The 27,745-nt window shown below is 42.6% G+C and overlaps 1 protein-coding gene across 9 annotated transcripts in view; it reads left to right on the forward strand.

Annotated features, from left to right (window-relative positions):
• Window positions 1-27,745, forward strand: part of sox5 (SRY-box transcription factor 5) — a 334,797-nt gene that overhangs the window by 160,097 nt on the left and 146,955 nt on the right. For all 9 annotated transcript variants that reach the window (XM_068058885.1, XM_068058889.1, XM_068058890.1 and 6 more), the window contains 3 exons: window positions 2,701-2,787; window positions 15,315-15,487; window positions 20,444-20,512. In XM_068058885.1, the coding sequence (XP_067914986.1) occupies window positions 2,701-2,787; window positions 15,315-15,487; window positions 20,444-20,512 (329 nt within the window). The remainder of the gene's footprint in view (window positions 1-2,700; window positions 2,788-15,314; window positions 15,488-20,443; window positions 20,513-27,745) is intronic.

Here is a 27,745-nt window from a genome sequence, read left to right on the forward strand (position 1 = left end):
ATGTTTTTTTTTTGGACTGATGACATTTATTAAACTCCAGGCAAAAAAATAAATACATAAAATGTTGATTGTCACTAATAAGCAGCTGGAGCACTATTTTTGCAATAACGCATATCCTTCGAGAATGACTGATGATGGAAAAGTACAAGAATTAGAGCTGGTGATGCATTTCCTTTAGTTAACACAGGTTACAGTTTAAACTAACAAGGGAATGGACAGGAAATATAATATTGAATTAATGTGGTCTTAAATGGACCCATGACTAAACCTCACTGTTACTTAAACCAGTTCAACAAAAATAAGTGATTGTATTATGTTGCTGTGAGATATTCAACATATATTATGTTGTAAAATGTAAATTAAGCGTGATGGGATATGACACCATGTCTGGAAGGGGATGAAACATTTTGGGAATACTGTACTATTATTACAATTTGCAAAACCTTGGATAAACTCAGCCAGTGGTTGTATGATTGGTTATTCAATCCCGAGCCCTGTTCACAGCTCAAGCCAGGAACAGTGAGCTGAGTTTGCCAAGTGGAGTGAATGTAGCGACTGTGTTCAGCAGGAAAAAAAAAACCTTTAAAAACTGGAGCCTGCCTTTTTCCTGTGGGCTCCCTTTCACCATGTCTGAGACTGGCTGTGTGACAGTAGCTCTTTTGTTACAAAGGGGGCTGACTTGTTCTGATCTGTGAAATGCCTACTGCCAGCTCCACAAATATGAGATAATGGTGTGGGGGGGGGGGGGGGGGGGGGTGGGGCGGGAGAGCGAGGAGGTCCACGCCACAGCTTTTTATTTTGATGGAGTCAGGAAAGTACTCAGGTGAGGATGGAAAGAGAAGGCAAATATTGTCAAACAGTTCCAACCCAGATAATGGAAAATGCTTAAACCTGTGCTTTTGTGCGTGTGTTTTTAAATAGAGTTTAGAATCTCTTGTTAACCTTTATTTACTTTTTGCTCCCAACTAAAAATCATTCATTCGTCCCCTCAAACTCCTGCACGAACTTTACTTTCTATTTAAATACAGCGCCCGTCTTATGTGGAATTTTACCTTTTAAGATACAAATTAAATCCATGTGGTCAAAGTATGACCTGGTTGATCTTTTAAAACCGCATAACATGTTTCCTTTATCAATCTTGCTTTGACTGTATATAGATGGACCTTCTGACTAATTAAGTTTTTGAAATGTGCTTTAATTATTGTATGGTGTTTTTGATGTGGTATTTAATAGAATTCGCTGATTGACTCGCATGCAGATCTTGAATTTCCACCCTAATGTTTCTCGATTAAGCTGTAGTGCTGTTTTGGAAGCTCTCGATCCCATGTATAAAAAAGCTCGCTGAATAATGGCCTAGTATTGCAATTTTAATTTTCTGACCTGCTACCTTCTTGCTAAGACAGTGACCAGGGAATTGCTGAAGTTTCTTTCATATTAGTCATGCACAGAAGAGAAAGGCTGGTGCCACAAAACGGCCTTTCGGATATGCTTTCGACGTTATGAAATGTTCCAATTCAAAAAATGGAAAACACTCATTAATGTTGAACTTTGGGGAGCTGCACTCAAGAATTTTTTTTATATTTTAAAATAGCGCTAAAATGCCCTGGCTGTCATGGGGGACAATGCAACATGTTAACAAATAAAAGTAATGCCTATTACTACGCACACACTGAGTGACCTGAGGAGAAATGCATTGCCCAGCCATTTGTTCTTTCATTTCAATGTCAGAGCAGCGCTTTAAAAGCCTCAGCCATTGTTCGGGGCCTAATAGCACCTGTTGCGATGATGGCAGGGGTGGACACAGGGCAGCTGTTAAAGAGCACCAGTGGCTGCTCCAATAATATCTGGTGTAGTACAGCTGCAACAGGACATTTAACCAGCAGTCCCAGTAAATGGCAGGAGGCTTCACTTTACGTCGTATTAGAATCTCCTCCAAAAGATCTTGTTTTCGTGATGCTAGCTGGGGCAGAACCCATATAAGGATTTATTTTTGGGGGGGGGGGGGGGGGGAAGGGCTGGAAAATTGAATGAGAAAGTTGCCCATAGAATCCAATCATTAACCTCTATCAGCAGAAGCCCCGGCAATTGTCAGGTGTTAAACCCTCTGCTGACAAGCAGTGAAACAGACCTACTCTGTAAAAGACAAGTGAGGAATGTTGCTTCGTGCTACCTGGGTTTCTTTGTGCTCTGTTCATCAGAAGGTTTCTGATAAAATGACTGTGATTTCACTCGACTTAGTAGCCCTACGTGCAACACAGTCCTTGCCCATTTGACTTGTAGCCTTTCAACTGTTTGATCCATGGCAATAAACTGAATAGGATTGGTTCTTATCTGCTGCTGGTTTTGTGCTATATTGACGTTTAATTGTCCTGAGCATATCCTGTAAATTTATTGAAATGTTGTGATGTGTGTCTTTTTCTCTCGCTAGCTGGCGATATTAAGTGTAACTCCAGCATCCAAACAGTTCTGTCACGTATTGTCCTGCCTAACAACAATTCTTTTGTTTGTGGTAAGGGTAATGATTTTCCAAGAGCAGGTGATTAAATACATTCTTATCTGTACGGCTATTAAAAGTATAAACCCAAGCAGCGAGACAGGAAGAGGCGCTTCGTCTGCAGATGGACTTTGCATGCATTTTTGTGGCAGAATAATCTTTTCTAAATGTTCTTTTTCTCTCCCTTTTTTTTTACATTTCCTCAGAAACTCCTAGCATCGAGAAACTTCTGTCAAAAGACTGGAAGGACAAACTTCTTGCCATGGGTTCGGGAAATATCGGGGAGATTAAAGGTTGGGTAAATTATCAATTCAATTAATCCTTGCACGCTCTCCCTGCTTCTGCGACTATGTTTGTGGTTGGTTGAAAATGCTTCTTGATACTACTTGCTTATGTGTGTTTAAGGAAATTAATACTGTCAGGGCGCAGCCTGCTGAAACTCTCTTTTAATAGCACGATATTTTTGTTAAGCCTCCTAATTTATTTTACGCACAATATAAAGGCAGTGTCATGTCATATGTGGAACAGTTTTAGCCTTGTACAGCAGTTTTGATGACAAGTTAGTTTTTTTATATATAGAGTCTGAGACCTGATCTGGTTTCTGCTTGTCATCATTCATTAGAGTACAGTAAAGTGGCAATTCCAGTAATGGTCTCTAAAAGAAGGCACAGTTACTGTTTATAAATATGTTTAATAATGCACAGTCTCCAGATTGCATGTCCTGTTTGTTTGTTCTGCCGTGTCTGACCTCAACATAATGTCAATTGTACAAAAAAAAACGAGAATCTCCCGGTCTAGACAACAACTCCTTAAATATACCAACACTCAATTAAAGCTAAAACGCCCATTGATTAAACCCTCCCCAGCTCGAAGTGATTTATATCTCATTTTCAATATCTAATACTAACTGTACTTTGATTCACATGTAAGTGTAAACTCTTTTTACGTACGGAGCTATTTTAAGAATGCGAGTTACCGCAGCCTTTAACACATTCTTCAAGCATTTCTGTCAAACGTTTTCCAGTTACATAAGTTTCGATGGGGACATTTTTTCCCCCCTTTCTAAGCTCAGCTGGGACAGTTTTGTTGAGGCTTTAACTTGGTCGAAAACCTGAAAAGACATTGTGTGCAACAGCAATAAATCTCTTGAATCTTTATAATGTTCTGCTGGAGATCATTACCTATCTTTCTTATGTGGGTTGAGCATGAAATACTCTAGACTAACTTCCATGTGCTAAGTTAAGGAAGACAATCAGCATTCCTGCCAGCCTGCTTGGTGCTGCCATGAAAGGAGGGTTTCTATTCTGCTCTGACATTTCAACAGAAGGTCTTTTCTGTTTTCCAGTCCCCTTCAAACACACATCTAAAGGGCCTGGCTCCACAGTGAGCTGTTAAAACAGCCACCGGTTTCTTTCCACTGCAGACTGCCGTGACAGTTACAATTATTGTCTATTGTTGAGAAAGTTGCCCTCGAGGGGCAAATGATTCTCACTCGCACCTTCTTGTGAGGTCAGGCTGGGCTGATTGCTTTCTGCCCAAGAATCCAACGCCATGCTACCAGAGGCTAGAGCCGCGGAAAAAAAAAGAGTGGAGATCTTTTGATATGCTGCTGCATGCTAGCAGGAACGCGTAAGAATGTAAACGGATCACAAAAGGCTATTATCGTCAGGAATTTCTGGCTTGCAAGATGGACATTTTTTAGTGCGTAAACAGGGGTTTCAAAAAAAAATCATAGCAATCACGTGAATCTCTTGTGGTTTTACTTTGGAATCGTTTAAAGAAATATAAAACCAACATGTTTCCCATGGATAATATCACTTGTCCTCTTCTCCTTAAGGGCTTGACTCTTTGAATGGGCTTTGCTTAGATTTGATCTATCTTCGCTACGACTATTGGCAGGTTATTCGACTGCAGTGTGCATCGTGGCCAGGATCGACCTTCTAATCGGATGTAAGCACGGATCACTGGAGACAACTGGCTGAGGGAGCCCGTGGCTAATTTTAGCCGTCCTAACCCGGGGACACTGAGGCCAATTGTAGTGCTGATATTCCTGTGTCCCCAGTTGGGATCAGATAACTTATTAAAGATCAGTCTGGGATCTTGCTAGCCTTTAAGACTCAGTTGTTCAGTGGATGAGTGTGTTGAATGTTTATGCGAAGTCCTTCTAGATGAACAAATACATTCAACAATCCTGCCATGTAGCACTGACCCTCCAAACCTTGATTCCTCCTTATCTCTAACTTCCTCCATCCCTACAACCTTCTGAGATACACTCCTTCAATCCTGGTTTCTTGAGCATCCCCAATTTAAATCATTCCACCATTGTCAGTCTTGTCTTCAGCTCTGGAATTGCCTCTCTGCCTCTCCACCAATGTTTCTTCCTTCAAGATGCTTCTTAAGAACTACCACTTTGACCAAGACGACTTCGGTCGCCTGTCTTAAAATCTGCTGTTTGGCTTGGTGTCATTTTTTCTCTCTAAATGCCACACCTGTGAAGTATTCATGGATGTTTTACTGCATTAATGGCATTATTATATAAGGCACAGTGGCGTAGTGGTTAGCACCGCAGCCTCACAGCTCCAGCGACCCAGGTTCAATTCTGGGTACTGCCTGTGTGGAGTTTGCAAGTTCTCCCTGTGACCGTGTGGGTTTTCGCCGGGTGCTCCGGTTTCCTCCCACTGCCAAAGACTTGCAGGTGAAAGGTAAATTGGCCATTGTAAATTTCCCCTAGTGTAGGTAGGTGGTAGGGAATATGGGATTACTGTAAGGTTAGTATAAATGGGTGGTTCTTGGTCGGCACAGACTCGGTGGGCTGAAGGGCCTGTTTCAGTGCTGTATCTCTAAATAAAAAAATAAATATAAAAATGCAAATTGTTGTTGAAGACAACACCTTTGGAAATCTTCAAAAACAGTATTGTTGACAAACCATAATGGACTCTGTTTCAGTGTTAGGGGGCCTGATAATTAAACAGTGGTAGTCTTTGATAGATGTCAAAAATACATTCCATTGAAAAACAAAAACTCAGCAAGAAGGACCCATCTGTTGCTCACTCTGGAAGTTAAGGATCGTATTAGATTAAAAGAAGAGGTTTACAATGTTGCAAAAAAGAATAGCAAGTCTGAGGATTGGGAATGTTTTAGAAACCAGCAAAGGGCCACCGAAAAGTTGATTAAAAAAAGGAATAAAGCTGAATGAGAGTGAACTAGCCAGTAATATAAAAACAGATTGTAAGAGCATTTATAGGTATATCAAAAGGAAGAGAATAGCTAAAGTAAACATTGGTCCCTTCAAAGCAGAAACAGAAGAAATTATCATGGGGAATGAGGAATGGCAGAGGCATTTATTGCGACCAGATGAGAAAGGGGTCTAGGGTTCCCTCTTAGCTTTCACCTGGTCTTACCATAACAGGGTTTTAATTTTAAATATACTGTGTTTTTAGCTGCCCCTTGGTGAATCCTTGTTCTCTGCTCTCCAATTATAAGGCAAAGAAACCAGCACAAACGGGTTTTCTTAGGTTTAAATAAGAATGGTTGAAATGAATTAAACTTGAACTTCAGCTCTAATTCGGTTAACGCCTATGGATACACGACATGCCCATGCGAGCATGCATATGTGATACACACATGCAGATAGAGACAGAACAGAGTAGAAGAAATAAAGTGGAAAAGTTTGAAGCAATCTCTGAAGAGGGTTTTTGTTACGGATCTTCTAGCTCATTGTAGAGTCCTTGATTGTAGGTAGATCTTGCTTTTTGTTGGGGCCCGGTATTCTTCTTAAACCTTGTGGAGAGAGAAGCAGAGTTAACGTTTCAGGTCAGTGACCCTTTATCAGAACCGGCAAATGGTAGAAATGTAATAGGTTTTAAGCAAATAGAGCAGGGGTGGGGCAAGAGATAACAAAAGGGAAGGTGTTGATAGGACAGCGGGTCACAGAAAATAACTGACCAGAAGGTCATGGAGCAAAGGCAAATGGTGTGCCTTTGCTCCATGACCTTCTGGTCAGTTATTTTCTGTGACCCTCTGTCCTATCAACACCTTCCCTTTTGTTATCTCTTGCTCCACCCCTGCTCTATTTGCTTAAAACCTATTACATTTCTAACATTTGCCAGTTCTGATGAAGGGTCACTGACCTGAAACATTAACTCTGCTTCTCTCTCCACAGATGCTGCCAGACCTGCCGAGCATTTCCAGCATTTCTTGTTTTTATTTCAGATTTATAGCAACTGCAGTATTTTTCTTTTATTCTTCTTAAACCTTGTTCACTGTAGGAGACTTTTCTCTCTTGGGGTTCATGTCTCTTCAGTGGATTTGGAATTCTGTGAGAAAGGGATGGGAGCAGACAGGAGAGGCTGTGGCGAGCCAGCCAGGAGAGGTCTTTTCAGTCTAGGAGCAAACAGACACTCTCTCTGTTCAAAACTCTTAGTACAATTCAGAAAAACCAGGTTGCCAAGCAGGCTAGTCGTGTGACCAGCTGGTTTGACCACTTCTGTTTGTGAATTTGGCCATCCCAGGAATCATCCTGAAATTTGAGCTCCCTCACCTTCAATGTCTGGTGCTCAAAGTCCATTGTAGGTTAAATTGGATAGGGGAAGTAACCCCTTTGTCTCCCCAAGCACTGTCTGTTAATATGCAAATGTCTTTCCAGCCAAGGGCCTGGTGATTTTTTTAAACAAGTCCTTTCTTCACTTCAGCAACAGTTTTCAAATCAATGTTCATATGACAAAATTAATGTGCCTCAATTTTGGCGGGTGGTGAGTCATTTTACATAAATATTTTGTGTCTGTTTTCACTGCAGAAGACACAAGTTTCATACCAGAAAAAGACAGTAACCTAGGGGCTAAAAAGATTGAGTAAATTAAGGAAATAAAATCAGCAGAGAAAAAGTATTGGAGAAACGTAAGGGACTAAAATCTGACAATTTCCCAGGACCTGATGGCCTATGCCCCAGGATTCTAAAAGAGATAGTGAACGTGCTAGCTATGATTATCCGAAATTGCTTAGATTCAGGAATGGTCTTGTCAGATTGGAAGTTGACAAATGTTACACCACTTTTCAGGAAAAGAGGTAGAGAGAAAACAGGGAACTACAGGCCAGTTAGCCTAACATCAGTCGTTGGGAAAATGGTGGAATCTATTATTAAGGAAGTCTTAACAACGCACATTGAAAAGCACAGTATGATTAGAACAAGTCAACACGGTTTTACTAAAGTGAAATCCTGATTGAAATATCTATTGGAGATTTTTGAGGATGTAACTAGTAGGGTAGACAAAGGGGAACCAGTAGATGTGGTATACCTGGATTTCCAAAAGGCATTCAATAAGGTGCCACGTAAAAGGTCAATTGGTAAGATAAAGGCTCATGGAGTTGGGGGTAATATATTAGCATGGATAGAGGATTGGTTAATGGACAGGAAGCAAAGAGATGAGCATAAACAGGGTATTTTCAAGTTGGCAGGCAGTAAACAGTGGAGTACAGCAAGGATCAGTGCTGGGGCCTCAGCTATTTACAATCTATATTAATGACTTTGATGAAGAGACAGAGAGTAATGTATCTAAGTTTGCTGATGATACAAAGGTAGGTGGAAAATTAAGCTGTGAGGAGGACATAGAGAAGCTGCTCTAAAGAGATATATCTCTCATAAAGAGATATAGACAGGTTAAGTGAGTGGGCAACAAGATGACAGATGGAGTATAATGTGTGAAGTTATTCACTTTGGTCGTAAGAGTAGAAAAGCAGAATATTTTTTAAAAAGTGTGAAACTTGTAAGTGTTGCTATTCAAAGAGACTTGGGTGTGCTCATTCAAGGAACACAGAAAGTTAGCATACAGGTACAACAAGCAATTAGGAAGGCAAATGGCATCTTGGCCTTTATTGCAAGGAGATTGGAGTATAGGAACAATGAAGTCTTGCTGCAATTGTACAGGGTTTTGGTGAGATCACATTTGGAGTACTGTGCAGTTTTGATCTCCCCATGTAAGAAAGGATATACTTACATTGGAGGCAGTACAGCAAATGTTCACTAAATTGGTCTCTGGGATGAGAGGGTTGTCCTATGATGAGAAGCTGAGTACATTGGGCCTATACTGTCTGGAGTTCAGAAGAATGAGAGGCGGTCTCATTGAAAGATTGAGTGTTGCTGCAGGGCACAGAGTGTGAAGAAGAGAGTTTGGTAAATGAATGGATTTTAAGGGTTACTCTCTGTGAAGTCTAGTTTTTGTTTTGTTTACATTTAGCAATTGAAATTACTGTTTAAATTAAGAGGAAAGTTAGATTTCTTACAGTTTTAAACAGGGATATACAAGCTGTCTGAGAGAGCTGCAGCTAGTTAATTAGGTAGCTAGCTTAAACTGGTTTCTGAGCTCTAGCAGAGCTGACACAGCATTGTTTACAGGGAACATAAATTCAGAGGACTCTCAGTACTGCTTGTCTGCATTGAGTGTTGCTGGAGGGCACAGAGTGTGAAGAAGGGAGTTTGGTAAGTGAGGGAGTTTGGTAAGGAGGGGAACTAGAAATTAATTAGGAAAATAAATTTGTCTTCACTGAGAGCTACTTTGAGTGCATAGAGTGTAAAGTGGGAGTTAGTGTGTGAGGGAATTCAGTGAGGGAGGGGCTCCTTTCTTTTTCTTTCTTTTTCTACCTTTTTTCAGCCTCCAGTAGCTGCCTCTCTCTTCGGTACAGGTGAATAAGGTGGTGAGTAACTGGTAAGTTATTCTACTTCTAATTGTAACAAATGGTTTTTAAAGTTACGGTATGGCAGGTCAGCTCAGCCAAGTGGAATGTACATCCTGCAGTATGTGGGAAGTCATGGATGCACCATGTGTCCTAGATGAACACATCTGCAGTAAGTGTCACCAGCTGCAGAAGCTTGAGCACGGGTTTCAGAACTTGAGCGGCAGCTGGTGTCACTGTTGTGCATACGTTTAGGATAGTGGTCACACTGGAGTTAGCAGTATTCAGGCAGAGAGGGAATGGGTGTCCGCGAGGCAGTGTAGGAGTCCCCTGAGTTTGTCTTGCTTGCTAATCGGTTTTCCATTTTGGATACTGGTGAGGGCGATGGTTCCTCAGGGGAGTGCAGCCAGTGCAAAGTCCGTGGCACCACTGGTGGCTCAGCTGCACAGGATGGGAGGAAGAAGAGTGGAAGAGCAATAGTGATAGGGGATTTGATAGTCAGGGATCAGACAGGCATTTCTGTGGCAGTAAACATGACTCCAGGATGGTATGTTACTTCCTTGGGGCCAGGGTCAAGGATGTCATGGAGTGGCTGCAGGACGTCCTTCTGGGGAGGGTGAACAGCTAGAGGTCGTGGTCCACATTGGTACCAATGACATAGGTAAGAAGAGGGATGAGGTCCTGAAAGCAGATTTTAGGGAGTTGGGAAGGAAATTAAAAAGCAGGACCTCAAGAGCAGTAATCTCAGGATTATTCCTAGTGCCACGTGCTAGTGAGCATAGGAATGAGGATTGATTGATTGAACACGTGGCTGGAGAATTGGTTTAGGAGGGAGGGCATCAGATTTCTGAGGCATTGGGACTGGGTCTGGGGCAGGTGGGACCTGTACAAGATGGACAGGCTACACCTTAACAGGACCAGAACTAATATCCTTATAGGGAGATTTACTGGTGCTTTTGGGGAGGGTTTAAATTAGCTTGTCAGGGGGATGGGAACCTGAAGGGTAGCTCAAATTGGAAGAAGTAAAGCTGGTAACAGGAGGTAGAAAAGTGGCAAGTGACATTAAAAGGCAGGCGAAACAAAGGCAAGCATCGACTAGGCTTCGAAAGCAGAATAATGTCAAGAAGACAAGGTTAAGGGCACTCTACCTGAATGCATTTGCAACAAGGTAGATGATTTAAGGCACAAATAGAGGTAAATGGATATGATCTAATTGCCATTACAGAAACATGGCTACAAAGTGACCAAGAATGGGAACTGAATATTCAAGGATATTTGACATTTAGGAAGGACAGGAAAAAAGGAAAAGGATGGGGTGTTGCACTGATAATAAGGGATTGGATCAGTTCATTACTAAGGGAAGAACACAGCTCGGAAGAACAAAATGTGGCATCTGTTTGGGTGGCTAAGAAACAGCAAGGGGCAGCAAACATTGGTAGGAGTTGTTTATGGAGCACCAAACAGTAGTGGTTGTGTGGGGCATTGTATAAATCAGGAGATTAGACACACATGTAGCATGGGTAATACAGTAATCATGAGTGACTTCAATCTGCATATAGGCTGGGTAAACCTAATGAGCACTAATACTGTGGAGGACGAGTTTCTGGAGTATGTTAGGGATGATTTTTTAGAGCAGTATGTTGAGGAACTGACTAGAGAACAGGCTATTTTAGATCTAGTATCATGTAATGAGAAAGGGCAATTAATAATCTTGTTGTAAAAGAACCTTTAGGGATGAGTGATCATAATATGATAGAATTTTACATTATGTTTGAAAGTGAGGCCATTCAATCTGAAGCCAGGGTGTTAAATTTGAACAAAGGAAATTAAAAAGGTATGAGGGGCAAATTGGCTGAGGTGTATAGGGAAAATACGTTAAAAAGTATGACAGTGCATAGACAATGGATAGTCTTCAAAGAATTATTACATAGTTTACAACAACTATACATTCCTTCAAGGCACAAAAATGCCAAAGGTAAAGACAGTCAACCGTGGCTAACAAAAAAAGTTAAATATTGTATAAGATTAAAAGAAAGGCCTATAAGGTTGCCAGAAATGGTAGTAAACCAGAGGATTGGGAGGGTGTTAGAATACAGCAAAGGAGGACCAAGAAACTGATAAAGAGACAATAGAATATGAATGTAAACTATCAAAAAACAGAGTGTAAAAGCTTCTATTGGTACATAAGAATGAAATGTTTGGCTGAGACAAATATGGGTCCATTATATGCAGAATCCAGAGAATTTATAATGAGGAAAAGAGAAATGGCAGAGAAGCTAAATGATTACTTTGTGTTTGTCTTCACTGAGGAAGGTACAAGAAATCTCCCAGAATTAGAGATCCAAGGGACTGGGGAGAATGAGGAATTGAAGGAAATTATTATTAGCAAGAAGGTTGTATTGGAGAAATTAATGGGCCTGAAGGTTGATATGTCACCAGGACCTGATATTCTACATCCCAGAGTGTTGAAAGAGGTAGCTATGGAGATAGTGGATGCATTGGTGATCATCTTCCAAAATTCCATAGATTCTGGAATGGTTCCTGCAGATTGGAAGGTAGCAAATGTCACCTCACTATTTAAGAAGAGAGAGAGAGAAAACGGGGAACTACAGACTTGTTAGCCTGACATCAGTAGTAGGGAAAATGTTCTAAGGATGTAATAAATGGACACTTGGAAAAGAATGACCTGATTGGGCATAATCAACATGTATTTTCATTTTATTTATTTAGAGATACAGTACTGAAACAGGCCCTTTGGCCCATTGAGTCTGTGCTGACCATCAACCACCCATTTATACTAATCCCATATTCCTACCACATCCCCACCTTCCCTATATTCTCCTACTACCTACCTATACTCAGGGCAATTTATAATGGCCAATTTACCTATCAACCTGCAAGTCTTTGGCGGTGGGAGGAAACCGGAGCACCCATTGAAAACCCACGCGGTCACAGGGAGAACTTGCAAACTCCGCACAGGCAGTACCCAGAATTGAACCTGGGTCGCTGGAGCTGTGAGGCTGCGGTGCTAACCACTGCGCCACTGTGCCGCCCCCACTGCGCCACTGTGCCGATTTATGGATGGGAAATATGTTTGATGAACCTGTTGGAGTTTTTTGAGGATGCTACTAACAGAATTGATAAAGAGGAGTCAATGGACATAATATACTTGGATTTTCAGAAGGCTTTGATAAAGTACCCCACAGAAGGTTGGTTAGCAAAATTAAAACACATGAAATAGGAGGTAATATACTGGCATGGATTAAGGATTGGTTAACAGGCAAAAAACAGAGAGTAGGATTAAACGGGTCATTCTTGCATTGGCAAGCTGTGTCTACTGGGCTACCACAAGGATCAGTACTTGGGCCCCAGCTGTTCACAATATATATCAATGATTTGGATGTGGGGACCAAATGTAATATTTCCAAGTTCGCAGATGACATAAAATTAGGTGGGAATATGTGTTGTGAGGAACATGCAAAGTGGCTTCAAGGGGATTTGGACAGACTCAGTGAGTGGGATAGAACGTGGCAAATGGAATATAATGTGGAAAAATGTGAGGTTATCCATTTTGGTGGAAAGGATAGATGTGCAGAGTATTTCTTAAATGGTAAGAGATTAGAAAGTATACATGTACAAAGGAACCTGGGTGCCCTTGTTAGTAAGTCACTGAAAGCTGATATGCAGGTGCAGCAAGCAATTAGGAAGGCTAATGGTATGTTAACCTTTATCACAAGAGGATTTGAGTACAGGAGTAGTAAAGTCTTGCTTCAATTGTATAGAACCTTTGTTAGACTGCACCTGGAGTACTGTGTACAGCCTTACCTTAGGAAGGATATGATTGCCATAGAAGAAGTGCAACGAGGGTTCACCAGACTTGTTCCTGGGATGTCGGGACTGTCCTATGAAGAGAGATTGGGGAAGCTGGGCCTGTATTCTCTAGAGTTTCGAAGAATGAGAGGTGATCTCATTGAAACCTACAAAATACTGAAAGGGATAGACAGGGTAGATGCAGGTAAGAAGTTTCCCTGGTTGGGGAGTCTAGAACCAGGGGACACAATTTCAAAATAAGGGGGAAGCTAGTTAAGATAGAGATGAAGAGTAATTTCTTCACTCAGAGGGTTGTGAATCTTTGGAATTCTCTACCCCAGAGGGCTGTGGAAGCTCAGTCATTGAGCATGTTTAAAGCAGAGATTGACAGATTTCTAAATACCAATAACATAAGGGGATATGGGATAATGTGGGAAAAAGGCATTGCAGTGGATGGTCACCATGATCGTATTGAGTGGCGGAGCAGGCTCGATGGGCTGAACGGCCTACTCCTGTTCCTATATTCCTATAAAACATACAAGATTCTGAAGGGTCTGGTTAGGGTAGACACTGAGAGATTGTTTCTGCTAGTCGAGGAATCTAAAACACGGGGGCACAGTCTCATGATAAGGGGCCAATCATTTAGGACTGAGATGAGGAGAAATTACTTCACTCAAAGGGTTGTAAATCTTTGGCATATTCTACCCCCAGAGGGTTGTGGATGCTCCATTGTTAAATACATTTCAGGCTGGGATAGACAGATCTTTGGTCTCTCTGGGAATGAAGGAATATGGCAAGTGGGCAGGAAAGTGGAGTTGAAGCCTAAGATCAGCCATGATCATATTGAATGACGGAGCAGGCTCGATGGGCCATATGGTCTACCTCTGCTCCTATTTCTTGTGTTCTTATGTCAGCCTTGGCTTAGTCGTTACACTCTTGCCTCCATGTTAGGTTGTAGGTAGAAGCCCCACTCCAGAGATTTGGCACATAACCTATGATGGTACTTCAGTGCTGTGTTGTTGGAGGTGCCATCTTTCAGATGTGATGATGTGATGTTGTGCTAAGGCACTGTCTGTCCCCTTGGATGGATTTAAAGATTCCTTAGAACTATTCAAAGATAAGAAGGGGTGTTCTTCTCGTGTCCCAGCCACCATTTATCCCTCAAGTAACACTAAAAAACAGACTGGGGGTGTGTGGGGGTGGGTGGGGTGAACTTCCATGGAGATTCTTCTGTTGTAACTTTGTTGGAAGAAAGAACAGATGAGCAGAAGAAGCCCCATTATCAGATCATGTTTCTTACTGGTGTTTGTGGGATCTTGCTGTGCATGAATTGGTTGCCATGTTTTCTTGCATTACAGCAGTGACTGCACTTCAAAAGTACCTAATTGGCTGTGAAGTGCTTAGCGCCATTCTGAGGACCTGGAGGGCGATATATAAATGCAAGCCCTTTCTCTCTAATATGTGACCCACTTCTGATTTGCATCTTTAAAACTCTATGCTAAAGCATAAATTTCAATATGGTATGGTTTGTCACCCAGAAACTAGAAACTCTTAATGACAATGCCCCTTTAAACTGATCATAATTAAATAGATAGCTAAACAACTATATGTGCTCCAGTGATAAGGGATAATATGCCACTTGGGCTGAATGAAAAATGAAAATTCCTGTGATATTTTTAATTATTCTCCATTAACCTTTTGAGTACTGCAAACCTATTTAGATTTCGAGATGTATATCTCCTTTCGTAACCCACTTTCAAAAATAGCTTGCTATGACTTCCCAATACAGAATGTTAATTGGCAACATTTTCAAAGTATGCAGGCTATGGAACAATCTAATTCCAAATGTGCTGGAATAAGTAGGAACATTACAAGTGACAAAAGGATTCAAACAAAGCTTTGCATCCAAAATAATAATTATCAAACAGGTCTGGGAGTAGAGGGATGTGACATTTTCATCAGCATCACCAGTTTAACAAAAGCTTAAAAATGTCCACAGCATCTTAACTGTCTTGGAAAAGCTTCTCTGCCATCTGACCTATGTCCACCAAAAACAGAACCAAGGTAGAATTGTTAAAGGTCTATCTAACATGTGGGAGTTGAATGGTCCAAGAGTGCTGAGATGAATGATCAAGTAGACATCGAGATGAAGGGGCTAGAGGTGTGGAGATGTGTCGTGTAAGGTGGAGTGACAAGTTGTCTAATTATGTCTGCTTCCTGATTCACTCATCCCTCTCCTTCCTTAACACTCTTTCCCGTTACTTGCCGATTCCCCACAGCCTGTCAAATTCAAGAGTTAAACGTTTCTCTCCCTCTTTCTCCCCTGTCCTGCTGATTACAGGGACACCAGAAAGTCTAGCAGAAAAGGAACGGCAGCTCATGGCGATGATTAATCAGTTGACCAGTTTGCGTGAACAATTGTTGGCGGCTCACGATGAACAGAAGAAACTGGCGGCCTCGCAGATCGAGAAGCAACGGCAGCAAATGGAACTAGCCAAGCAGCAACAAGAACAAGTGAGTACAGATCAATGGTGTAATCCAGTTTACAGGGAGTTAGAGAAAGTTCAGCAGCAAAATGCTACAGCCACTGAATTAAGAGGCTATAACTCAAAACTTCATGAAAAATCCATGGCTGTACAGAAGGATCACTTTGTGGCCCTTGTTCTAGCATGATGTGGGCATCCGTTGACCTTTGCGCTATGACCTATATCCTGGTGACCTGGATCTTTATGGCTGAACCAATGTTGCCCTGGGATTTGTTTAACATAAGTACACTCAAATCATGCTGCGGCTTTAAATTGTACATCATAGTTATATCAAATTGTATGTGTAAACTACCACTGATCCATGGGGGCTTGAGAGAATCATAGAATCATAGAGCACAAAAGAAGGCCATTCAGGTCATTGTGCCTGTACTGGCTCTTTGAAAGAGCTAGCCAATAAACCTCATCCTTCAAACATAGCCCTACAAATTTTCCTTTTCAATTATGCGTCCAATTCCCTTTTTGAAAGTTATTATTGATTCTGCTTTCAGCGCCCTTTCAGGCAGTGCATTTCAGATCATCATAACTCGCTGCATAAAAAAAACTCCTCATTTCCCTCTGCTGCTTCTGCCAATAATCTTAAATCTGTGTCCTCTTGTTACTGGCGCCCCTATCAATAAAAACACTTTCTTTTCATTTACTCTATCTAAAGACCTCCTATTCAATCTCCCCTTCAAGGTGAACAATCCCAGCTTGTTTAGTCTCTCTCCTTGTAACTGAAGTCCCTCATCCTCTTGTTTTCCACCTTCCTCCAATTTTCTCTTTCTTCCCTTATTCCTCCTCTCCTGACTTTCTGCTGAGATAGCATTCCACAGTCAGTAAGCATTCCTCATCTGGGAATCTCTGCAGTAAGTATCCATGAGCTCACACATGTACACTTCCAGGAGGGATCATTGGATAGTGATCAGGAGCAGAAGTCCACACCTACCTTTCCCTTTCTAGCCTGGATGCCAGTCATGGTGCCCAACCTGTCTATTGAGTTAGGCTAGCTCAATACAGATTGAAGATTAAACCTGGGATAGTCATGTCCTAAATAAATTAGTATCATGCCACAATGAATCGAATTGAATCTCCAGAAATTCCTGTTCATTGCAGTTTGCAAAACAGTTTTCCAATAAAAAGATAGTCAAGAGTCTCACCAGGAAAATTGGTCTGCTGTTGTTAATGTGATCAATAATGTACACTTGGTTTAGTAACATGATTGACACGTGCCATCTGCTACATGTCTATGACTGTTAGGAGTGTGAAGCAAAGCCCTTTTTTGCTGACCTAAATGAGCAGCTACCCAATCACCTGTACAGATATAGAATTATAGCAAATAAAAAATGGTAGTGAGCAAGTTAGAGGTAGTTACTCAGCATTAACATAACGGCATAAAAAAAGTCAAGAATGAGAGGACCAATCGGCCTATTTTAACACCTTGCAGACTGCAGTTTAATCTAGACACTTGCTAACTTGCTATTCTTAGGTATGTCTGATGTAGGTAGCTTTTGCCTCAGTTTATGCTACAAGTGTAGTATGAGTCAGGGCCCAAAGTAACTCAAAGCAAAGTGATGGGAGGCTGCCCAGAGCAAGTTGTTTCAGACCCCTTCCAACTGACTGGAACGTAATTCCAGTTTGGTGTGAAACAGAATTTAATAAGTTGAGGGTTCCTTAGACATGCTGGGCATTTTTTTAAACCTGTATTTAATTAATTCAAAGGTTTAGAGAATGCGATGCTCACAGCCACATTGTGTGCATCTGGAAGATGTAAGGGCTCTGCCTATAGGAACATGCAAAACTCACATGGCAGAAGAATCTTGAGTTTCAGACAGGCAGTATTAACAGGGTGTTGTATTGGCTACACTGAGACTAGCATTAAAATACAAAGAAAATGTAAGAGTGTCTTCCCATCCTCCACAATCTGTAAACTTCAGCTTATCCAAACCTGCACAAAAACCTGCTCATCCATAATTCCTGTGCTCACTGACCTACACTGACTCCTGGTTCCACAAAGCCCCTAATTTAAAATTCCCATCCTTGTGTTCAAATCCCTCCATGACCTCACACCACCCTATCTCTAACCTCTTCCAGCCCTACAACCCTGTGAGAACTCTGGATTCCAACCAACTCTGGCCACTTGTGCTTCTCACACTTTCACGCTTCCTTTGTCCCATCATTGGCAGCCTTGGCCATCTAGGGTCTAAACCTGGAAGTTCCCTACGTCTTTCCACCTCCCTCTCATCCTTAAAGACCCTCCTTAAAACCCATCTATAACCCAGAAGTTGATCATTGCTACAAATGTCACCTCCTTTGGGTCAGCGTCCATTTTAGTCTGATTACTCTGTGGTCAGGCACCATGGGAAGTTTCTCTATATTAAACCTATCATATAAATGCACATTGTCATTTTAAAAGCAGCATTAAATTTTACTTTCCATTGGTTTCTACTTATGAGCTGTGATCCTAGGTGCTGTGGGATCTTTTACATCCACCTAAAATGACAGGTGGGGCCTCCATTTAGCATCTCCTCTGGAAAACAGCACCTCTGACAATGTAGAACTCCTTCAGTACAGCACTGGAGTGTCAGCATAGATTAAGTCTCTGAAGGGACTCAAAAGTGCAAGAGCCACCTTCAGAGCCACGGCTGAAAAAATAATTGTCACATTTAAACTGCACTTACCTCAGTTCTACACACACAAAAAAAAAATTCCCCCTTAAAATGATAAAATAGGCTGCAGGTAATTTGTTTGAAAATGGTCGAAGTCCAAAGTGTGAGTCGTCTATTGTCTCAATTTGCATGATCAAGTCTTTAACCTAATAATAAAAACGAGTTTCTTATCTCGTATCTCCTGTTCATCGTACATATGCAAATGTCAAAGGTTTGTTATTAATGGAAGTGTGTCGATCCCACACTTTACAAGTTGGCTCATTTGCCTGTTTTTATTTTAATTGTACTGTAATTAAAAGCCAGCCTTACCTTGAAACAATCTGTTGCGATCTGCAACAGAGCAAAAATTGCAAAGAATGTAACAACTGTTCCTGGTAAACAATCAAATCACTTCATTTAATTAGTATTGTGTCACTTCATTGTGTATCCTTTGATCAGGTTGGCAGCTTTTGTTTTTGATGAACTAGCAATCAACTTCTGAATTGCAATCTGTCGGCAAGTCAAGATTGTGCACTGCGACTAATTTTCCAATACAGTGTGCGATGCTTTTGTTAGTCTAATTAAGTTACATTTCCAGTTTGATTTGTATGTTGCCTTTAAGCGTGCCCCTCCCCCAACGCAGCAAAACACATCATTTTTCTTAGATGTTCAACAAAAGAGATTTTTAAAAGTGACCTTTGCAGGCCCGTTAAAGCAAAAATCAACTAAAAAAATCCTTTCAATAAAAGGATATTTATACTTCGGGAGAGGGGTATCTTCTGCAGTGGGCGCAGTGGGTGTTGGCACTAGCCCAGCAAGGCCAGAGGTTCAACTTTTGATCTGTGGCAAGTTAAGCTGCTCCCAGGTGGGAGTTAGCAGTGAGTTCACTAAAAGAGGCTGGGGGAGGGGGGTGTGGGGAAGGGGAAATCATCCAGAGTCAGAAGGTTGTGAGTTCAAGTATCAGCCCAGAGACTTGAGCACATAATCTAGGCTGACAGTCCAGAGCAGTACAGAGGGAGTGCTGCGCTTGGAGGTGCAGTCTTTTGGATGAGACACTAAACAGAGTCTTCCCTCGCAGGTGGATATAAAAGATCCCATAGCATTATTTTGAAGAAGAGCAGGGGAGTTCTCCCCAGTGTTCTGGAAAATATATATCCTTTAACCACAATGGTCATTGTCATGTTTCTTTCTGGGAGCTTGCTGTGAGCAAATTTGCTGTCACGTTTCCTGACATCAGTGGCTGCATCTCAAAAGTACTGTATTAGATGTAAAGTGCTTTGGGTTGTCCTGAGGTAGTGAAAGGTGCTATATAAATGCAGGTTTTTTCTGTTCTTTCCCCTAATTCTGAACCAGTGACCCCTGCTGGAACATATGTGTGTGTAGATGTCAGGCGAAGGCAGGATCGGGCTCAACTATGATGCCACCTTCCCCCCCCCCCCCCCCCAACACGGTTGAATAGCTCTCTGACCTTGGCAATCTAGACTTATGCATGGAAAAACAGCTTCCCAGGCAAACTGCCATGGAGTCATGCCCCCGGAGATGGGCCAGTGCATTCAGTACTGGAGAGCAGAAAATAGAAACGAAAATCAATGTTTATAAATTCAAACGAATTGCGTTCTCCCTGTTTCCAAAAGCCATGGCAAACAGACTGAGACTGCTCCCCACATACAGTCATAATTCTCAATTTCCTGGTCGGCCCCTTAACATGCACCAAGCCACAGGCCTTTGAGACTAGAAGTGGAAGATCCCAGTCAGCGTGCAACTCGAGCACCTTGTACAATAATGAAACCGGCGCAAAATACTGTAGATGCAGGGAACCTAGAACAGTACAGCACAGTAGGAGACCCATTTCCAGCATTTCTTGTTTTTATAACAGTCGGGCACCATTTGTCCCATCGAGTCTGAGCTGCCTTTTTCAAAGAACAATAAAATGAAATAAAAACAGCAAATGCTGGAAAACACTGAGCAGGTCTGGCAGCATCTGTGGGGAGAGAAACAGAGTTAACATTTCAGGTCTTTGACCTTTACCTCAGAACTGAAAAATATTAAAATGAACAGCTTTTAATCAAATGCACAGACAGGGAAATGCTGGGGTGGGGACAGGGGCAGGAAAAGAATAAAAAGCAAACTCTGATAGGGTGGAGGGCAGGAGTGATTAAGTGACAAAAGGGATGATGGCGCAAGGCAAAAGAAGGTGACCATGGTAGGAACATTGAAACAAAAATAAAGTATTGTAAGATAATGACACAGTGGCTTCAAACTGACACTACAGCAATCTTATTCCTTGTCCCCTCTCTCAGATTGCAAGGCAACAGCAGCAGCTACTTCAACAACAGCACAAGATCAACCTCCTTCAGCAGCAGATCCAGGTCAGAGTTCAGCCTCTTTGGGTTATATTGCTATTGATGTATTGTCTTATGTCAGGGTTGGAGAGAAATGTTTTCTGAAGGATCTTCAGTGGGTGGAGAAGTGGGAGGAGGGGAGAGATTCTGAAACCTCTCCCAACAAGCTTTACAGAAAGCCAGAACATATTTGGTACACTCTGGAAAGGCAAAAATCCTGCAGTTTGCATTGCTCTCAAGATGTAGGCTGATCAGTCAGACAATCCAACAGGGATTGGTAGTTTGACAGTGGTCTGTGGTCTGTGAATGTTTCAGTGAGGTTATTCTGACCTTCCCTGCACTGGTTCCCATCACCTGCTCCGTGTCCACCCAGTCTCGCAAGGCTGCACCTTCCTGCTAATCTTTCTTTTCACAACCCCCGCCAACCAAACGGGTGATCTCCTGAGACTACTGACTTCTGCGGACATGATTTCCTCAAGTTCCAGCTGTGAGTCCAGACAAAGTGCTGACGGGATATTTGACCATAGGGTGCAGCACAGTCAAGTCCAATCCTATTCTTGCCCAACACCCACACGTGCGCCGACAGTGATTTTTCTCCTCCCATTAACCCAGGGGAGCGAGGAGCAATTTTACTGCCTTCGCACCATCTCCTGCCCCCACCAACTGATATCATCAAACTCAGCACAGCCTGAGAATCGAACCTGGGGTCTAATCATTTCCACAGAGGGAAGTCCACTTCACCACCTGAGCTGTGGGGGACTTCTTCCCTCCATTTTCAAAGAATATATACTGTTGTCAGCTCTTTTCTTTAATTTATTTTATAAACTCAGATTACTGTGGGTTCAAGCCCCACTCCAGGGAATTCAGCACAGAATTGTTGTGTGGCGCTACCACCATGCTAAATGAGATAGACTCAGATTAGATCTAGAGGCTCAAAATTGGGAATCCGTGAGGCACTGTGGACCATCAGCAACAGCAGAATTGTATTTAACCACAATCTGTAACCTCATGGCCTGGCATATCCCCCACTCGACCATTACCATCAAGCTGTGGGCCAACCCTAGTTCAATGAAGAGCGCAGGAGGCATGCCAGGAGCAGCACCAGGCATACCTCAAAATGAGGTGCCAACCTGTTGACGCTACAATATAGGACTACTTACCTGCTAAACAGTGGAAGAAGTATGCGAATAGACAGAGGTAAGCGATCCCATAACCAACGGATCAGATCAAAGCTCTGCAGTTCTGCCACATCCAGTTGTGAATGGTGGTGAGCAATTAAATAACTAACCAGAGATGGAGGCTGCAAAAACATTCCCATCCTCAATGATGGGGGAGCCTAGTATGTCAGTGCAAAAGACGAGACTGATGAATTTGCAACAATCTTCAGCTCGAAGTGCTGAGTGGACGATCCATTTCAGCCTCCTCCTGAGGTCCCCAGCATCATAGTTGCCAGACTTCAGCCAATTCGAATCACTCTACATGATATCAAGAAATGGCTGAAGGCACTGGATACTGCAAAGGCTAGGAGATCTGACAACAACCCGGCAATAGTACTGAAGACTTGAGAACCAGAATTGGCCGCACCCCTAGTCAAGCTGTTCCAGTACAGCTACAACATTGGCATCTACCCGGCAATGTGGAAAATTGCCCAGGTATGTCCTGTACACAAAAAACAGGACAAATCCAACCTGGCCAATTACCGCCCCAGCAGTATACTCTCGATCATCAGCAAAGTGATGGAAGGTGTCGTTGACAGTGCTATCAAGTGGCACGCACTCGCAATAGCCTGCTCACCGAAGCTCAGTTTAGGTTCCGTCAGGGTCACTTGGCTTCAGCCCTCATTATAGTCTTGCTCCTAACATGGACAAAAGAGTTGAACTCAAGAGGTGAGATGAGAGTGACTGTCCTTGACATCAAGGTAGCATTTGACCGAATGTGGTATCAAGGAGCCAAGCCAAATTGAAGTCAATGGGAATCAGGGGGAAATCCCTCCACTGGTTGGAGTCATACCTAGCGCAAAGGGAGGTGGTTGTGGTTGTTGGAGGTCAATCATCTCAGTCCCAGGACATTGCTGCAGGAGTTCCTCAGGATAATGTCCTAGGCCCAACCATCTTCAGCTGCTTCATCAATGATCTACCCTCCATCATAAGGTCAGAAGTGGGGATGTTCGCTGATGATTGCACAATGTTTGCGACTCCTTAGATAATGAACAGTCTGTGCCTGCATGCAGCAAGATCTGGACAACATTCAGGCTTGGGCTGATAAGTGGCAAGTAACATTCATGCCACACAAGTGCCAGGCAATGACCATCTTCAACAAGGGGAGCATCTAACCATCGCCCCTTGATTCAATGGCATTACCATTGCTGAAACCCCACCATCAACCTCCTGATAAATACCGTGGCTACAAGAGCAGGTCAGGCTGGGAATTCTGTAATGGTAAGTAACTCACCTCCTGACTCTCTAAAGCCTGTCCACTATCTACAAGGCCCAAGTCAGGAGTGTAATGGAATACTCTTCACTTGCCTGGATGGGTGCAGCTCCAACACACAAGAGGCTTGACGCCATCCAAGACAAAGCAGCCTGCTTGATCAGCACCCGATCGACCACCTTAAACATTCACTCCCTCCACCAATGCACAGGCTCGCCAAGGCTCCTTCAACAGCACCTTCCAAACCTGCAACCTCTATCACCTGGAAGGACAAGGGCAGCAGACACATGGGAACACCACCACCCGCAAGTTCCCCTCCAAGTCACACACCATCCTGACTTGGAACTATATCACCGTTCCTTCATTGTCGCTGGATCAATATCCTGGAATTCCCTCCCTAACCGCACTCTGGGTGTACCTACACCAGATGGACTGCGGTGGTTCAAGAAAGCAGCTCACCACCATCTTCTGAAGGGTACTTCGGGATGGGCAATAAATGCTGGTCTGGCCAGCATGCCCAGATCCCAAGAGCGAATAAAGAAAAAGAATCTAGGTGGGCAATTCATTGCAGTACTGATGAAGTACTGCATTGTTGGAGGTGCTGTCTTTCAGATGCAACCTTAAATCGAGGTCCTGTCTGCCCTGTCAGGTGGATGTAAATGATCCCATTGCACTTTTCAAAGAAAAGCAGGGGAGTTCTCCTGGTGTCTTAGGCCTAGTTGTCTTGGCTCTAAGCTCCGGAATTTCCCCCTTACACCTCTCTGCCTCATCTACCTCGCTTTCCTCCTTTAAGATGCTCCTTAAAACCTATCTCTTTGACCAAGCTTTTGGTCCTATTTGGTCCTAATCTCTCGATGTGGTTGTGTTATATTTTGTTTTATAATGCTCCTGTGAAGCATCTTGGGACATTTTATTACATTAAAGGTGCTAAATAAACACAAGTTGTTGTTGTCTTGACCAATATTTATCCCTCACCCAACACCTTTAGGTGATCCATCTCATTACTGTTTGTGGAATCTTGCTGTGCTCAATCTGGCTATGTTTCCTACATTACAACAGTGACCACACTTCAGAAGGTACTTCATTGGCTGTAAAGCACTTTGGGGCATCCTGGGATGGCGAAAGGCACTGTATATACGTATGTCTTTTTCTTTCGCGCCCAGCCTGACAGATTTTGACTAATCTGCATCAATCAGGGATTGACCTGGAAATTGGTCTATGTTGTCTTGGAAGCAGAGGTCATTGCAAGCCATACCCGGAGGTAGAGCTTCTGTTTTTAATACTACTCCTGATTTCCTGCCTTTCACTTCCCTAGGGGGAGGGGTTTTCTTCTCTTCAGGCTGTGTCCCATGTTGCTGCACTGTGCCACCTTACTATTTCTTTCAGGATGGTGAGCAGTCTGGTTTTTCCTATGAACTGACCCACACCTTCTCTCTGAATATCTGGCCTCTGCAGGTTGGCACTAAGGCTGGCTCTGGTACTGTCAGCCTCCGATGCCCTCTGAGGTGGTGTCCCTGTGACTCCACCTATTGAACCTGCTGAGCTGGTCAAATTCACTGTGAATAAACCATTGTGTAGGAAAAGATTTGCTGCTGATCAGTTTAATCGAGTTGCTGTTGGCTTAGTGGGATAACAGGATATGGTTGCAGAGGGAATATCGCTGACTATTGATTGAGACCAGGAAACTTGTCAACAAATGCTGAAAAAGCTGTTAATAAAGTCGTGAGCCTGATTCTGAGGATCGCAATATTTTGGTTCCCATTAATTCATGGAGCCTTGGAGCCTGAAAATCCATCATTATTTCTAGATTTCTCCTGTGTCAATAAAAGTAGTTGACACAACATTGAGTATACAGGACAGAATACCAACTTACCAACTGACCTCAGTGTCAGCTACATAGTGAGTGCCAGGGAGAGGAATGAGTTCAAATCTGAGGTATTGAAGTGAAGGTTTTTCCATGTGATCCTCCGGTTGTCTATCACACCATTAGGAAGGAAGAAAGACACACTTTTTCAGCTCCTTTTTTGGCCACAGGAAGTCCCAAAGCACTTTCCAGCCAATGAAGTACTGTTTGAAGTGCAGTCACTGATGTAGTGCAGGAAACACAGCAATTTGCACACAGCAAGATCCCACACATGGCCAGCTCATCAGTTTTTAGTGAAGTTGATTGAGTGATGAATATTGACCAGGAGACTGAGGAAGCTCCCATGCTTTTATTTGCAATAGTGCCAGGATATCTTCTGCATTCACCTGAGAGGGCAGATAGGGCCCTCAGTTTAAAGTTTTATCCGAAAGATGGCACCTCCGACAGTGCAGCTCTCCCTCAGTACTGCACTGGGAGTGTCAGCCTAGATTATGAACTGTCCCCATTTGTCATTTATTGTTTATTTATACTGTGTAATAGATGAGCTAAGCAGTTCATGTTACAACTTGAGAATCCTTGTCCATCACTGCTTGCTTGTGGATATGCTACCATAACGAGTACTGAAATGGAGAACGCAGGACTGTACCCTTTTGGCTTGAAATCTTTCTGCGGTAGATCATTGTGTGTCAGTAGCAGCTGTTTCCATAAAATTTTAAATGTTGACTCACATTATTCACTGAAGCAGCCCCAGCTCAAAAAAAGAAATCAAGTGTTTCCCATGACTTTGCAACCTTTTCCCAAACAACTGAGATCTCAGGCCTGCGACTCAACAATTGCTTCTCACAGAAGCCATCGCAGCTGATGTCCTATCGCTTACCAGAATGGGACCTCGCCCAATGTCTGCAGATAAACCCCTGGGAACTCCACACACAAATGACTGCAGTGATTCTGCTGCAAATTTTGAACATTACCAGGGCCCTGCTGTTTTATAAACTGAGACTTTTGAGTTGCCGCGCTGTGTAACAGGAGCCTCAAGAAGGGGACCGTTACCAAGAATTGACCATTCCCCACCACCTCCCAAAAAAAAGGCTATGTTGGATTTTTTGTAATGAATAAAAGCATTCCCTTCATCCACTAAATAAACAGAAGTTAATCACTGAGCTTTTGTATGTTTGTGTTTGTTTCTTATGTTACTCTTCTGTGGTTTTAATAAAAAGTATTTTTAATGCATGTGTACAGGCATTATGTGTTTGCAAATCAGTGCTTGTGTCTGTATGTGTTTGACCTCCAACAACAAGGCTAAAAATGGGCTTTTTTGTCACTAAAATTGAGAACATCCATTCAGCTGCCTTTGTCCCTTCTCTCCCTTTCCCTAATCCATTGGGCCAAACTTCCTTGAAGGTTCCCCCCAACCCTAGCTCTGAACTTGCATCTTTCTCTAGTTTCTCTCCTCTCTCTTCTCATGCTCTCTCCAAGACTATCTTGCCCATCAGACCTACCTCCTTCTCTCTCAACCCTATTCCCAGTAAACTGCTGATCACCCAACTTCCCTTCCTAGTCCCCTTGCGAATTGATATTTGCGCTTCTCTCTCCTCAGGTACTGTCCCCTCCTCAAAAAAAAACCATCCTTGGCCTCACTGTGCTTGTAATCTACCAATCCATCACCAACCTCTCTTTCCTCTCCAAAGTCTTTGAACGTGTTGTCACCTCCCAAATCCGTACTGTGCTTTCCCAAAAAACCATGTTTGAAACTCCTCAGTTAGGTTTCCGCCCATGCCACAGTACTAATACGGCTCTCATCAAAGTCACAAATGACACTCAATGTGACTGGGACTATGGTAAAACTCTCACCCTTCAACCTTCTCCACATGTCTGCAAGCTTTGACAACATTGAACATCCTTCTCCAATGCCTCTCCTCTGTCGTTCAACTGGGTGGGACTGCCCTCATCTGGTTCCATTCTATCTGTCCATTTGTAGCCAGAGTGTGGCTTCTCTTCCTGCCCCTACAATGTTACGTCTGGAGACCCTAAGGATCAAGCCTTGTCCCCGTCCTATTTCTCAACTACCTGCTGCACCTTGCCAAAATCATCCGAAGAAACGTAAGGTTCTACATGTACGCTGATGACGCCCAGCTCTACGACACCGCCATTTTTTCCGACCCCTCCACTGTCTCTAAATTGTCAGACAGCTTGTCCGACATCCAGTATGGATGAGCAGAAATTTTCTCCAAGTAAATATTGGGGGACCAAAGCCAATGGGCTGGATTTCACGGTCAGTGATGCAGTGACGTTGCTCACTCGGTGGCTAGGGAATGGAGTTTGTGGCAGGAACCGAAGACATTAGCCTGGATTCTGTGATGCCAATAATGGCGACATGTTCAGCGCTGACCTCGAGTCAAGCTATGAACCTATGTACTGCAATCCCCATGGCAAGAATTTTGGTTTGAAGGAGGGAGGATTCCCTCCTGGCTTTGGCCTCAGCGAGGCCCAGCAGCACTGTGCAGCGTAGACGAAAACAGCAAGCAGTTGTGGGTGTGGCTTCCAGTCACTGCACCACAAAATCTGTATAAACCACAGGCTGCTTCAGTGAAATGGATTGCATCAGATTTATTTGACATTAATCATTTTACAAAATTAAGTAATAAACGTTTTCAAAAAGTGCAATAATTTTGATCAGAACCATTTTCAAACACATTTTGAGCAAGTCAGATAAATCATTTAAAAAACATTGAAACATTTAAAAATCTGATGAATTCTGCTAAAAAGTCAGATTTCATTTTTAACAAGATTTACCAGACCTTTCAAAAATTTCCATGTTGCCCTTCTACCAAAATTTATCTTATGTTTAAAAAAATCATATACGTTAATGAAAAAGGACAGATAAACCTTGTTTAAAAAGTCAGTTACATTAAAACAATGAAAAAGTCTGATAAATCTTCTTAAATCATTTATTTGAATCCATTTTA

The sequence above is a fragment of the Heterodontus francisci genome, chromosome 27, assembly GCF_036365525.1.
Source record: "Heterodontus francisci isolate sHetFra1 chromosome 27, sHetFra1.hap1, whole genome shotgun sequence".
NCBI lineage: Eukaryota > Metazoa > Chordata > Chondrichthyes > Heterodontiformes > Heterodontidae > Heterodontus > Heterodontus francisci.